The sequence below is a fragment of the Hesperophylax consimilis genome, chromosome 27 (genome assembly GCF_061612785.1).
Source record: "Hesperophylax consimilis isolate HC1 chromosome 27, BYU_Hcon_1.0, whole genome shotgun sequence".
Taxonomy (NCBI): Eukaryota; Metazoa; Arthropoda; class Insecta; order Trichoptera; family Limnephilidae; genus Hesperophylax; species Hesperophylax consimilis.
Window position 1 is genome coordinate 24,920,025 of NC_142862.1, and position 14,085 is coordinate 24,934,109.

The 14,085-nt window shown below is 36.4% G+C and overlaps 2 protein-coding genes across 3 annotated transcripts; one reads left to right on the plus strand and one right to left on the minus strand.

The window, feature by feature from the left end:
* Positions 1-4,406: 4,406 nt before the first annotated feature.
* Positions 4,407-7,529, plus strand: LOC149410818 (uncharacterized). 2 transcript variants are annotated; one of them, XM_089648433.1, is made up of 4 exons: positions 4,407-4,550; positions 4,824-4,948; positions 5,619-5,791; positions 6,787-7,529. In XM_089648433.1, the coding sequence occupies exons 2-4, from the start codon at positions 4,829-4,831 to the stop codon at positions 6,917-6,919; spliced, it is 426 nt and encodes a 141-aa protein (XP_089504559.1). In that variant the 5' UTR covers positions 4,407-4,550; positions 4,824-4,828; the 3' UTR covers positions 6,920-7,529. The 2 variants fall into 2 exon arrangements, with proteins under 2 accessions (XP_089504559.1, XP_089504560.1); XM_089648434.1 differs by having other exon boundaries at positions 4,413-4,550; positions 4,828-4,948.
* LOC149410819 (uncharacterized) lies at positions 7,527-13,662 on the minus strand. Its single transcript, XM_089648432.1, has 6 exons — positions 13,328-13,662; positions 12,297-13,035; positions 11,078-11,384; positions 10,575-10,662; positions 9,681-9,898; positions 7,527-8,163 (listed from the first exon to the last, which is right to left on the minus strand). The coding sequence occupies exons 1-6, from the start codon at positions 13,541-13,543 to the stop codon at positions 8,058-8,060; spliced, it is 1,674 nt and encodes a 557-aa protein (XP_089504558.1). The 5' UTR covers positions 13,544-13,662; the 3' UTR covers positions 7,527-8,057.
* Between the last annotated feature and the right edge of the window lie 423 nt (positions 13,663-14,085).

The window sequence follows — 14,085 nt, forward strand, 5'->3', positions numbered from 1 at the left end:
TTAAATGGATCACCGACTATTTAAAAAACCGTCCTCAAGTAGTAAAAATCAATGGTGTTAATAGTGATCAAGAGATTACAAGCTTTGGAATCCCCCAAGGTACAGTGCTTGGACCAATTCTATTTACTATATATGTAAACGATATTTTTTTTCAACCTTTACACGGTCAAATTACGTCATACGCCGATGATACAGTATTAATAATAAGTGATAAGACTTGGGAAAATGTAGAATTAAAGGCCACAGAAGACATCAACACGCTCAAGAATTTTTTCGACACTAATTTACTGTCACTTAATAATGAAAAGACATTTGTAATTCCATTTGCAATCCATACAAATGATACTCCTAAAAATTTTAACATTGTCATACATAATAATATTAAAATTCACAGCCAAAACTATTGCAAATCAAACTGTACAGTACTAAAAACAACAAATAAAATTAAATATCTAGGAGTAATTATTGATAAAAATCTGAAATGGAAGGAACAAATATGTCAAGTAGTAAACAAAATTAGAAAATTAATATATATATTTTTAAGAATTAGAAACTTTCTGTCGATAAAAAATCTATATTTAATTTACTATGCCTTAGTTCAATCCACTTTACAATACGCTATTATTAGTTGGGGATCCGCGTATAAATGTAACCTTCTTCCAATTGAAATTATACAAAGAACAATTATTAAAATTATATTAAAAAAATCCTTTGACTACCCAACAGAACGCCTGTTTGAAGAATTTCAAGTACCTACATTTAAAGACCTATATATTAAAAACTCATTAATCCAAATTATAAAAGAAAAAGATAAATATCAATTTTTAAATGAAAGCAGAACGCGACTTAGACATGTTTTTCTATGCCCAAAACTAAATACGTCTTTTGCACAACATAATTATACTTACCAGGGAAGAACTTTTTTCAATCGTCTACCAGAAGAAATCAGAAGCATTAATGATAAAACCCGAATACTGCTCTCTGTCAAAAGACACTTTAAAAATATTCTGAAAAAAAAACTACTCATTTAATTAATCTCACAAATATCCTTAGTTTTCCATAACTTCCTTTCTTTTTTAAATTTAATAAATTAATATATTATCCATCACTACTATCAACAAAAATACTACAGCAAACATACATTTATGTAAAAAGAATTATTTAAGTACTAAAGGCCCGTTTATAATAGGAATAAAGGCCCGTTTATAATAGGAATAAGCGGTAAGAATAGGCCGGTGCCGTAATCCGTAATCCGTAATATTTTAGATCGTCGTTTATAATTGAAATAGGAATAGAATAGAATACGTCCATAGAAGTGACTATGCCGCTGTCACTTGTCTACGTTAACTGTCAACCATCTGTCAACCGAGAGTATATTCTTCTACCATCTTATAAAAGTAATATTGTTTTATATAAATAAATATTGAAACGATGGATTCATCAGATATTTTTGCATGTGGAATGTTTTTGTCAATTCTGGGGCTAGCATACGCTGCAATAGGAGACACACAGTTGACGAAAAAAAATAGGAAAAAACGACGTTGGAGTGTGCGTCCCATTAATCATAAAAGGAAGAAAACAGGACATTTCCATAATTTGTTTAAAGACATGGCGACAGTAGACAACGATCAACTTAAGAAATATACAAGAATGTCGCAGACCAATTTCTATAAATTGTTAGGACTTCTACAACACAAATATTATTGTTCGATTGTCAAATACATAAATAAACCACTCTTGTCAAATAGTAGATACCATAGAGTATCGATCGAAAATACATAAATCTCGGTATATATCTCAGCTTTCTGTAATCCGTAACCGCAAAAGATAAAGTTGGACCATCTTTTCGGTTATGGAAAAAAATAAGAGATTATTGCCATCTATTATAAACGGATACACAGGTTTCCTATCTTCCAACTTCTACGGCCTAGGGCCTTACGGCTTATTCTTACCGCTTATTCCTATTATAAACGGGCCTTAAGCGGTAAGAATAAGCCGTAAGGCCCTAGGCCGTAGAAGTTGGAAGATAGGAAACCTGTGTATCCGTTTATAATAGATGGCAATAATCTCTTATTTTTTTCCATAACCGAAAAGATGGTCCAACTTTATCTTTTGCGGTTACGGATTACAGAAAGCTGAGATATATACCGAGATTTATGTATTTTCGATCGATACTCTATGGTATCTACTATTTGACAAGAGTGGTTTATTTATGTATTTGACAATCGAACAATAATATTTGTGTTGTAGAAGTCCTAACAATTTATAGAAATTGGTCTGCGACATTCTTGTATATTTCTTAAGTTGATCGTTGTCTACTGTCGCCATGTCTTTAAACAAATTATGGAAATGTCCTGTTTTCTTCCTTTTATGATTAATGGGACGCACACTCCAACGTCGTTTTTTCCTATTTTTTTTCGTCAACTGTGTGTCTCCTATTGCAGCGTATGCTAGCCCCAGAATTGACAAAAACATTCCACATGCAAAAATATCTGATGAATCCATCGTTTCAATATTTATTTATATAAAACAATATTACTTTTATAAGATGGTAGAAGAATATACTCTCGGTTGACAGATGGTTGACAGTTAACGTAGACAAGTGACAGCGGCATAGTCACTTCTATGGACGTATTCTATTCTATTCCTATTTCAATTATAAACGACGATCTAAAATATTACGGATTACGGATTACGGCACCGGCCTATTCTTACCGCTTATTCCTATTATAAACGGGCCTTAACTAACAACAACATTTATGTACACTCCCCTTCCATACACAAGCAAATGCTTTCAATGGAAGAGTAGTAAAAAAATACAAGATGTAAAATGAATTATGTACCATGTAAACTTATTATTAAAAATAAAAAATAATTACAAAAAAAAAAAAAAAAATATTGCGCCATTTTTTCGAAGCTGGGGAAAAAGCTTTGGCGAAAAAGCTGGGGAGATTTATTTTTTCAGCATACCAAACCATCACTTTTGTTTTCTTGACATTGCTTGACATTATAGTGCAGGGGCGTATAACTCTCGCATAACCTTGTAACCCTGATGGGAGGAGTTATCCTCAACCCAAATTCTTATAGACAAAGCTGTTGTGGCTGAAAGCTCAGATCTCATTGGCTCAGAGCAAAAATTGTATCTTGATCTCTCGCTCTCTACCGTAGCGACTCGTGTAACAGAAAGAGAAGCTAAACATGTGTTATGCTCCGATAAAAAAAATAACGGTAATTTCCAAGACGTCATTTCGCAGATTGAACTCAGTTGAAGGTTTTAGCGTAAATATTTTGAATTTTCTTTCACCCATCTAAAAATAATGTTGCGTGCTAGAATTCTTCAAGGTGATAAATTAATGCCGTGTTGTGTTAAAGGTTGCTCAAATGGATTCGATAATCCAGTGCTAGGAAGAAGCAGCAAGAAATACGTTTGTTTGTGTGTGCCATTTCGCGATTGAAATCAAAAATACGGTACTTTTGGGATTAAAAAATAATGCGTTGCCAACGCTTAATCTTCCAATCATCATAAAATATCCGGTCTATCTCCACCAATTGAAAGAAGGATCCGATCACGTTGTTAAATACAGGTACTAACCTCTCGTTCTTTGATACAATGTTCATGATTCCTTAATGTACTTCATTGGCTAATAATTTGATTAATTTTCCTTTTCAGACCTATCCGTATTCCGACGCGATCTTATACCACGTATTAGGAGACTAAAATTGCTAAACAAAGCCACGATTACATCAAACAAGTTCATTTAAACCTCTCCAGAATTACATCATGTAAGTACCAGTATTTTCAATGATGTTTGCTGACGACAAAGCTGTGAAAATTATATGAAACCCTTGCAGGAGAACTTGAATAACTTCTAGTGCTATTTTGTGTATATATTCTTGTATTTTTGTGCAAGGTCAAATTAAATCCTATAAGGGTATTAAGTTGTTGCAGTAAGACAGAAATCCTGGGTTCGATTCCTAGTTGAGACTGTTACTTTTTATTTTTTTGTGTCTTGTTCTGTTTCATGTTTTATTTAGATATATTAGTATTATCTTCTACTTCAATGATAAATCAATGCTCAATACATCGGTTGTACTGACCCTGTTCTGTATTACTGTCCATTGTCTTTTTGAAAATAAAAAATATTTTGATGTGTGCATAGCTGTGGGTTTTTTTTATTTTCCTTTTCCTGCATTCCAGTATTTTTTTATTATATAAATGTTTTGGGCTAGTGAATGAACGATGTTAGCTGGGTGCAGGTATATTGTCTATGTTTGCTCTTTTTTTAAATGACCTTGAGATTTCTTTATGGTCCACCATATATATATTTACCTGTCTGGACCAAACGACCGTTTTATCTGTGGTTAAGGGGGTGACAAAATGGCGCCATACAAAAAGCCCGAAGATATCGATCTAGAGAGTGGTTTATTTATGTTATAGTGCTTGTTTATGGTGCTTGTTAATAGTATCAGATTAGTTTAAAAAAATATGAAATAATAAAGAGAATTAAGCTACATTTGCAGTTTTATGTGACGTGAGCCTGGATTTTAAGGTCAGTATAAATAACAACACTTAACCCCAATATTTATAGTTTATAACCTGAAATATTTAAATGTATTTATTTTAGTCTACACTTGACGTTTTTAACCCGGTTCTAACGTTAAAACTATCAACATCAGGCACACTGTTGCATATTTTGATACTGAGATAAATGGCAGTCATATATTTGCCGAAAATAAATAAATCATAAGCTATTCGAATAACCTGAATAGGATAGCAGAATGGCAGATTGTCGTCAATAAAGGTGTATTTGTTTACTTGGCAGCCAGAATGGGAGACCAGGAGGTGATGTCACGGCTGATGCCACAGGGTAAGGACACGGCCAGAGCAGCCTGCAGTAAATGTGGCTATGCAGGACACCTAACTTACCAGTGCAGAAACTTTATCAAGGTATGCTGCTGTCTGTCCAGTTACAACTTCCTAAATAAATGCATATTATACAAGATTTCCCCATATAGGTGACTAAATGGCGTAGAAAACAACACCATAAAATTCCTTGCACTGCGCATAAAGGTACTTGAGGTAGGCAGCAGAAGACTCAGGAGTAGAAGCGAAGACTCTCCGGGGCCTATTTGCCATACAACTGAATTATCAGTTATATTTATATAAAAGTATTTGAAGATAGTTTATTTTACCAAAACGCTGATGTATGCTAAACTTTTTGTGCAAAAAATTAGGGCATTAACCTGTCAGGCTAATTTGTTCGGTTTTGCGAAGTTTATGAAATTTTTTATAAATTAATTTTATATAGTGAGGTACAAAAACGTTTGTACTGTCACTGAAAGGAATCATCTTTTGTACTAGTAACAATAATTGGATAATTTGAACAGTGGTGTTTGTGAAAAATCACCTCAAGGGTGCTGTACAATATTATTAAAAGATTTTGATAAAGCATGTGCAAATCAAACAGCATGTTTTTGGTGTAAATTTTGTATTTTTTTCAATCCTGTAAATTGGCAGGATCAAATATTGCTGAAATCCCGCAGGATTGAAAACCCTATCTGCATGTGTCTGAACAAACCAGTGCTTTATTGCATAAATACTGTGATTGCTGTTACAGGTGGACCCTAATAAAGAGATAGTCCTGGATGTCTCCAGCACCAGCTCCGACACCGAGGATGACACCATCACTCCGCTGCAGAAGTTGAGGGAACAGGAGCTGCAAGCCAAACTCGCCAAGAAGAAGGCTAAGAAGAAGTCCAAGGATAAACACAAAGAGAAAAAGAGGGACAGGTAAAAAATGCAATGATGAAAAACTGAAATTTACTCAGAGATGCATAATTTCTGCTGAACTTCCTTTGTTTCTAAATACTAATGTGAAAGAGTAAACGTAATGCAGAAAAGATGCCAGTCAAACGTAATGCAGAAAATGCAGAAAAGATGCCAGTCAAGATGTGGTCAAACATGAATTGTGTCAGTTCTTCTGACTGCATTCTTTTATGCCACACGTCGCAACTGAGTAATTGGGTAGTCTCGCGAATCACATGATATGCACTCGTCTCGTTTCAGCAGCACGGAACAGAGGACAGAGAGTGCATATCATTTTATCCCGTCGCAACGTCCAGCGGTGTGATCAGTGGCGACATTTAACAGAACCATTTTTTTTTATTGAAAAAAAATATTACCCGACACCAAAATGACATCTACGTTTTTTACTCCGAATATGGTCAGGAATCGCTGGTTGAAATCGTTCGGGTACGTGCTGTTACACCCTGTATATCGATAGACACTGATATATTGATTTATTGATACATATGAAACTATTATTATCATTGAGGAATTTATAAAATGTATTTATATATTTCTGTGGCTGTAACAATTAAAGCGATATGTTTGAATGTAGCGAGAAACCAACTAATTTGACACTTATTTTCGAAGCATCATTCAATTCATGTTGCCCGAAAAAAAAATCATTAAAAAGAAGTGAGTAATTTGCGAGAATTATGCAGATATCCACGATGATATAAGTCACCCCCGATTCAAAAGTCGCCCAAACTAAACCAAATGTCAACAATCTGTATTATTAACACCGTGTATTATCGAAGAAAGCAATGTTTGTGGCTTGACATTTTTCATATAAATTACAATGTGTTGTCTCGAGTAACAAGTGATGAAGAAGATACATCGGACAACCATTTAAACTCTTTTTTAGTACTTTTGAGCTCTCATGCCATAGTTGCATGGTCGTTCCTATATCGGGTTCATCATTTATCTTTAAATTGTTGCAGATCTCGGTCTCCCAGAGACAGCAGCGATTCAGACAGAGAAGCTAAGAGAAGAAAGAAGTCCCTAAAAAAGGAGAAGAAGAAACGCAAGAGCAAACACAAAAAGAAGTCCAAAGATACTTCTTCTTCCGAATAATATTCAACACTTAGGTCCTTCTCCCACAGGGATATGCAAGAATCCAATACTCAAGTATCTTGGCGACTACTGCCATACATCTACCCGAAGGTTCAGACGCCAGTCTCCCACGACCAGCCGGGTAAGGTTGTTCCCACTCGCGTCGTCGAGACTTTAAAAATAGAGTCACTGGTGTCAGACTTTAAACAAAGAATGACATCGACAGTTTAGTTTACTGTTTAGATGTGAACGAGTTTATGAAAGTAATCTCGTTTTGATGTTTCGAGAATTCCACAATGGTTGGTGGTGACGCGGGTCTCATGACTTCAGTAGCGAAGTGTACGGACTGTGCGCGATAAGTTGTTTGCGACGTCAGTACCCAACATCAAGTATCGGACACTTGCGCATCCTTGTGGAAATGACCTTAGCATCTTGTTCTTATGTGTGTCTATCATAAAAAAATTGATTAAACTTATTGACAATATTCATAGATAAGCTACAAAGAATATTTTGAGCGGCAGGTTGTGGGTATGCTTTTACAGACTAAAAAACTGACAATATATTTTCAGTAATTTTTTTTTTACAACATTTATGATCTGTTTGTATGATAAATAAAATTATTTTTACAATGTTTTTTTTTTATTGCACAAAAATCACAGTATAAAAATCTTAAGTATAAATTGTTATATGTAAGTTAATACACAGAATGAGGTCATAAATTTGGTTTTTTTATAAAGATTTTCAGGAAATCCATGAGGCGCACGGCCAAACTAAAATTTCTTTAAAATCTTCATAAAAAAAATTGAATTATCGAAAAAAATAAATAAATCGTTTTGGACTAAACAACATCAATAAAGTCGAATTTTTCAAACTTAGTACTCTATCACACTGAAAAGTCACGAGCTGCCACTGATTACCACTGGTTTGAAATTCACAATTCAATTCTCAATGACACTTATATCAAAATTTCTTTTCTGTGACAATATCTTAACCGTTAACACCGTAACGAGCTAAATAATGCTTACAACCATCGAATGTGGAAACCTGACTCCTCAGACAACTTGGCCACAAACTGAAGAGGTAACACAGCCCACCGAATCAATTTGTGTACTGCGACTGTACACATTTATTTTGAAGTTCAAATGATTACTATTTGTATTCAATTTGAAGGAGGTATTAGCCTGTGTTTGTCATTGACCCCGCCGGCTGCTAGGAGGGTCCTCACCAGGTTAGAGAGCTGAAGGCGTTTGCTGATCACTATATATCTGCAAAAATGAAAAACATGTTGATTAAATAACGAAATAATGTTTATTTACACAGAAATGTGAGAGCGAGGTTAAAAAAAGTTAATTATTTGAACATGTTTGAAGAGTCTGGAGAACTGGTGGTTATGGTATATGTGGGAAAAAAATTGTAATAATGATGGCATTTTATGTTGACAAATAAGTTTTAAATGAGTAATTTTTTTGATCTGCCGCCAAAACGATGTGTTTTATTTGTGAATATGAATTTTGTTTATGGTTGAAGTCACTCTGGCCAAATTGGAAACAGCTGCCTTACCATCTATGTAGTAGAGTTTCGTAATGACGTTGTAGCCAGTTCAAACGGTTTAGGAATATACAAATAATTAGTCGAGTGAAATATCAATACAAATTGAAAATATCTCCCGAGTAAAAATAAATGCCGCCAACACGAATTGAACCCGCATCTTCTGATGTCCAGTCAGGTGCTCTTAACCACTGAGCTATGTCAAATAATTCAATATGTACTAGTACCTCAATCAACAATTAGTGTTTATTATATTTTTTTCACCTGTAAACAACCAATTGAAAATAGTTATTATAGATATTTTTACTAGGGAGATATTTTCAATTTGTATTGACATTTAACTCAACTAATTATTGCTAATAATTATGGGTTACAATTATTTTATAAGCAATAATTATTCGCCTGAAACACTCATCCACATTGAAAAATCTCCTGATAAAAGATACATGACGCCAACGGGACATGAACCCGTGTCCGACTGTGCTGTCGACCGGAAATCGAAAGGACACGGGTTCATGTCCCATTGGCGTCAGGAGATTTTTCAATGTGGATGAGTGTTTCAGGCCAATAATTATTGCTTATAAAATAATTGTTACCCTTTGTGCTATGCATAAAAAAATCTTGTCTTAAAACATTAGTTTACCAAAAAAATAATAATTAATTATTTGTTATCCTTTGTGCTATGCATAAAAACTTGTCTTATAAACATTAGTTTATCATTAAAAATAATAGGAATATACGTTTTAGATCCTTTTTAAAATCAATAACTGTTATGAATGAAAATATTAAAATTACAGTTTTAGTATGATGATTGGAATCAGAAAATGGTCCATTGGGGTATATTATGAGGCTGAAGGGATTGGGATGGATTGTAAAAACCTGGCTATTCAGATTTGATCAAAAAACAAAGTAGAAGCCATTTCAAGCGATATTTCGATTATGATCGGTAGTCTTTCACCAAAGTAGAGAACCTAGCAATACAGCAGCTGGCGGTGCATCGATCACTCTTCTCTACTCTATAGCATTTTTTCCATGACTAAAAGTACCCAATCAAAGAGCGGGTGTTCTCGACCTATGATCACTTCGCCAGTGGGTCGTGAGCGATCCGGGTCGTGTAAAACTGATCGACCCAGCTCAAGCCTGCATCAGGAGTTGGCCGTTTTATGCCCCTTGTAACATAACAACAATTAACTCTACCCGATGTAAACTTTCAAAACAAAAGGTAATAAATGACCTGTCGTCATCCTTCCCGTAACTCTTGGACTTGAGGCCGGCGCGAAGGGCGATCTTGTGCATGTTGGCGCGCTCCTCCTTAGAGAAGTCGTTGGCGAACACCAGGTCGTAGTTGGAGTCGCCCTCGCGACTGAACTGCTCGATTGTGTTGCGCAGCGCCTCCAAGGTGCTGGCCGAGCTGCCGCCGGCCGCGCTGCTACCCAGCCCTGCTCGTCTTATCTGCAAATACATTTTGTCAATCGGCATTTTGGTCTTTGAGGATAAATGCTCTGTACATCTCCCACATCATAAGCTAAAAAAAGTGTCTTGTGCTAAAGAGTTTTCTTACGCCTTAAATAATAAGTAGGTAAAGGAGTGAGAAAGAGGAATATAGGATAAGGATAGGGATACTCCCGATACATACACAAAATAAATAGACAGCTGCTCAAATAATGGAACGGAGATGTTGAATAATAATAATTTTACTAGAGTATTAATTATGGAATATATTTATATTTAATAATAAATAATTACCATACTCATGTATGTCTTACTTTAGTGCGATATTTCTGAAGGCTATTGCTAAGCATGTCGATATTAAGAAATGCGTAAGTGTAGAAATACACTGCGCACATATACGGGGAATTGGGGAAAATAATTGCATATTTGAACCTTTTTTTTGCCGCTAATACATATTTCAGCCATTTTATTCTACAAAATACGAGCTGTTCAAATCAGAATTGGTTTTGTTGTTTCAGAGGAAATGGGTTATTTCTGGAACTGGCTCCTTTTGGAAATTAAAACAAACTCAGATTTGTAGTAGAGATAGCCGTGTTTGAATTTCGCTGGACAAACTAGGGAACATTTCTTCTTTCTTTAGTTCGCCAGCATGTCACAATATCAGAGTTAGATTTACCTGTTTGAGATGAGGAGCGATGGGCTCATGGATTCCATCTCCAGTGCTGCCGAGGCCACCCCCACTCCACCCCATCATCTTCATTATCCTTAAACAAACATACGCACTTAAATTAACATTATATTACCTAAGGTCCAACCTAACGAGGTGAACACTCATAATAATATTGGATTGTCGCTTAAAAATATATATATCTCGAGGTTTCCTTCAATTGCAAATCAGAGATTATGGTGACAACTTCAGGCGTGAGATTGTGGTAGTATCTGTAATCCGAACCTGGTGTAATCTGAACCTCCAGTAACCCGAACCACAGATTAGCCATTGAATAAAAAGTGTCAAATTTGACGCTTACGTGATTAATTGAATACTTTCGTCTCACCGAAATTTACGTAAATTGCTTACTTTTATCAGTATGGACTTTGATCAGAACAGTAGGCATATGATCTGGGTGCTTACCGGAACTATTCAGACTCTCCCTTTACCAATATAATAATATATTTTACCTCGTGGCCACAGTGCTATCAACCCTCGTATCTAACCCATCCTCCAGACTGGTATCACCCGGCCCCACGTCGTTAATGGAGATCGTCTTATCGTTCTGGCTGGCGTGAGTGGCGAGCACCTGAAGCGTGTAACAATGCTTCTTGAGGAGGTGCCACGCCGCGTTGCAGGCTGCCTCCGTGGCCTCCTTCTTATTGGGGCCTACGGATGACGTGACCTCTAAGCCATTGATCACCACCCGGCAGCAGCTCTGATCTCCGATCTGTTCGCATTCCGCCGCGAAGGATGCTTTGGATTGCTGGCAGGAGCCTGGGGAGCAACATTATATTGTTTTTAATCAAACTGTTATGTGCACAAAGATACCAAATATCCGAAGCCAGTACTATGGCATCCCTGATTGCGGTATGTTAGAGGCTGAAGGAAGCGGGTAAGGGTAGGAAATGGGGAAGAGGAAGATGGGAAGTACCGGCGGAACCGCTCATGGAGTGATCTTCTAGCGTACGTAATGCATGTTTGGGGGCGGTGCCTGGAACGTCACAGGAGACCCAAACGATAGCACTGGACGTTTCCAAGAACTTTCATCGGTTTAAGCACCGAGGACAAACTGACTTCTTATGGATTTCCCTCATCCTTGTGTAAGGTCGATTCAGAAGGTTGCTGGTGTTTCACCTCTACCTCAAATTCAATAAATGCTGGTGTGTCATAGGAATCGGTTCTGTCTCCAACTTTGTTTTTGTTGCACATCAATGACCTTTTTTCGAGTGCATCAATCCACTGTTACGTAAATAGCAGTACAGTCCATGATAGCTTTTTGTTTGAAAAGCACCCTAGGGGTGCACAAACTCCAACAGCTCAGAGGGCTTTGAAACAGAAAATGAATGGTTACCTCGAGAGGGTATACTCCGGGGGTAACAATAACGTTATCGAATTTAATGTTTTAAAGATGCAATCACGTCTAATTACTTCTAAAAGGGATCGAAATAACAATCTAGTCTCTTTTAAATACTATCTACCACACGTAACAGAAACAGAGATTACAACCAATCTCCCAGTGACAGGACAATATCCCTGCGCACAGTTTTATCAATACAGATGGTGAAACAATAATGGAGTTTGTGAACTTTAATTTAATAAAATCTTATGTTTAATAGTTTTATAACTATGTACTTCAAGTAGTTTTACGAAAAGTAATTATTGTAGAATGAATATTCATGTACTTACTACGTAAATTATTGGAGGTCATGCCAGGCCGCTCAAACAGAACCAGCCGGCCGTATTTGGAGGTTATGATGCTGTCATCTACTACAGATTGCTGGTTATTCCGGTTTCTATCTCGGCGACTCATACCTCTTTCATTTCCCTCGTTACGACCCTGGAAGTTCCTCTGTAACTCGTTTCTGTCACCCGATCGATTATCATTGTTCATGCCTCGCTGGAAAGGGGGTCTTTGATTCTGGAAAAATGGTCTATCATTTTGAAAATGGGGCCTTCCACTTTGGAAAGAAGGTTTATCATATTGAGAAGACGGTGTTTTACTTTGGAAAGATGGGTTTTCACTTTCAAACGAAGGCCTTTCACCTTTCACTTGGAATGAGGGCTTTTGACTTTGGAACGAAGGCCTTTCACCTTGAAATGAATGCCGTTCACTTTGGAATGAAGGCCTTTCACTTTGAAATGAAGGTTTTTCACTTTGAAACGAGGGCTTTTCGCTTTGAAACGAGGGTCTTTCACTTTGGAAAGAAGGTCTTGCATTTGTTTTCTGTTGGTTCATGTGGTCTTTGTCGCTAGTTTGTGCGGCGACAAATAATTTAGGACCTTTGGGGTCTCGTTTAGCCGATGAGGCGGCTGGTTCGTTAGCAGGCCGCTTCACTCCCTTGGCTCGGTCCTCGGCTGCGTCAGACGCCGAAACAAATGTTCGTTGGAGCTTCTTTTTCTTTTCGGTTCTGTAGTCAGCAGCCACCTAAAACAATAAGAATGAACTTGATAGAAAATGTGCAGACCAAAAATATATACATGAGGTTATTTATCAGGGAGCCACAAGACTTGAGTTCATTCATGTGACGATAATAACAATAATAAAATGTACATAAATTGACAGTATTCAAGAAAGGGGGTAAACAAACACAATATAATAATAATAACATATTATTAAACTCTGTTGATTGTCTAGTTTGCTCTTTGAACACATATGTATTGAAAACAGAAAATCTCCATCACTCGAGTATAACAGAAAGATGACAAAAGAAACTCACCTCTTTGGAAAGTTCAGCAACAAGCTTCATGACTTCCGAAGGATAGCGGCAGTTGAGGAACTCTATATTGGTAAAGACCCGCGCCAGGCAGACCAGTCTGTCTTCAGGGAAACTGTCCTTCCATCGCATCATAAAACTTCTTCTCATGTTCCACTGCTCGTCGCTCTCGTGATCCACTTTGTACTCGTCCACATCCCAATCCGTAGGGAACTCCATTTTGATTATCTTTTATAAACAAACACAACCCTTATTCACAAAACGGCGTCAAACAATGAAATGAATATCTGTGCCGCACAATATCAACAGGAAGCAGGAAAGAAAACTCTAACCATAAATAAACCTCTAGAAAAAACTCTAATCTAGAAACTGCTTGAAACTAGAAGTTTGACACATCAATAGATCAGTAAATATAACTCTTTGCCCGCTTTTAATTGAAGCTTTGAAATCAAACTTGCTACGTTTTACTCTGGCGAAGAAAAAGATAACTAACATTTTCTTCATTAAAATAATTACTAATAGGAAACAATGAAATGAAACGAAACGTACTGCTCATTCAAAACGTCAGAATAAGTGTTAATACATATTTTTGTCACATCGTGTTAAAAGTTAAATAATTTTACTGATATCGAAACATTGTAAATCATAATCATATTTCGAAATCATCGCTCTGAAACGAAAAAAATTTTGTTTACATATTTTTTTTATCAAATACCCCAAAAACAATAGCAGCATTTTTCCCGAAACCATCTGGAGCTACC

Coding starts and splice junctions, on each gene's coding strand:
- LOC149410818 (XM_089648433.1), top strand. CDS start 4,829: ATGGGAGACCAGGAGGTGATGTCACGGCTGATGCCACAGGGTAAGGAC. Junction 4,949..5,618: donor AGTGCAGAAACTTTATCAAG/GTATGCTGCTGT, acceptor TTGCTGTTACAG/GTGGACCCTAATAAAGAGAT. Junction 5,792..6,786: donor AAAGAGAAAAAGAGGGACAG/GTAAAAAATGCA, acceptor AAATTGTTGCAG/ATCTCGGTCTCCCAGAGACA.
- LOC149410819 (XM_089648432.1), bottom strand. CDS start 13,543: ATGGAGTTCCCTACGGATTGGGATGTGGACGAGTACAAAGTGGATCAC. Junction 11,385..12,296: donor GACCTCCAATAATTTACGTA/GTAAGTACATGA, acceptor GTTGCTCCCCAG/GCTCCTGCCAGCAATCCAAA. Junction 9,899..10,574: donor TCGCTCCTCATCTCAAACAG/GTAAATCTAACT, acceptor ATGTATTTGCAG/ATAAGACGAGCAGGGCTGGG.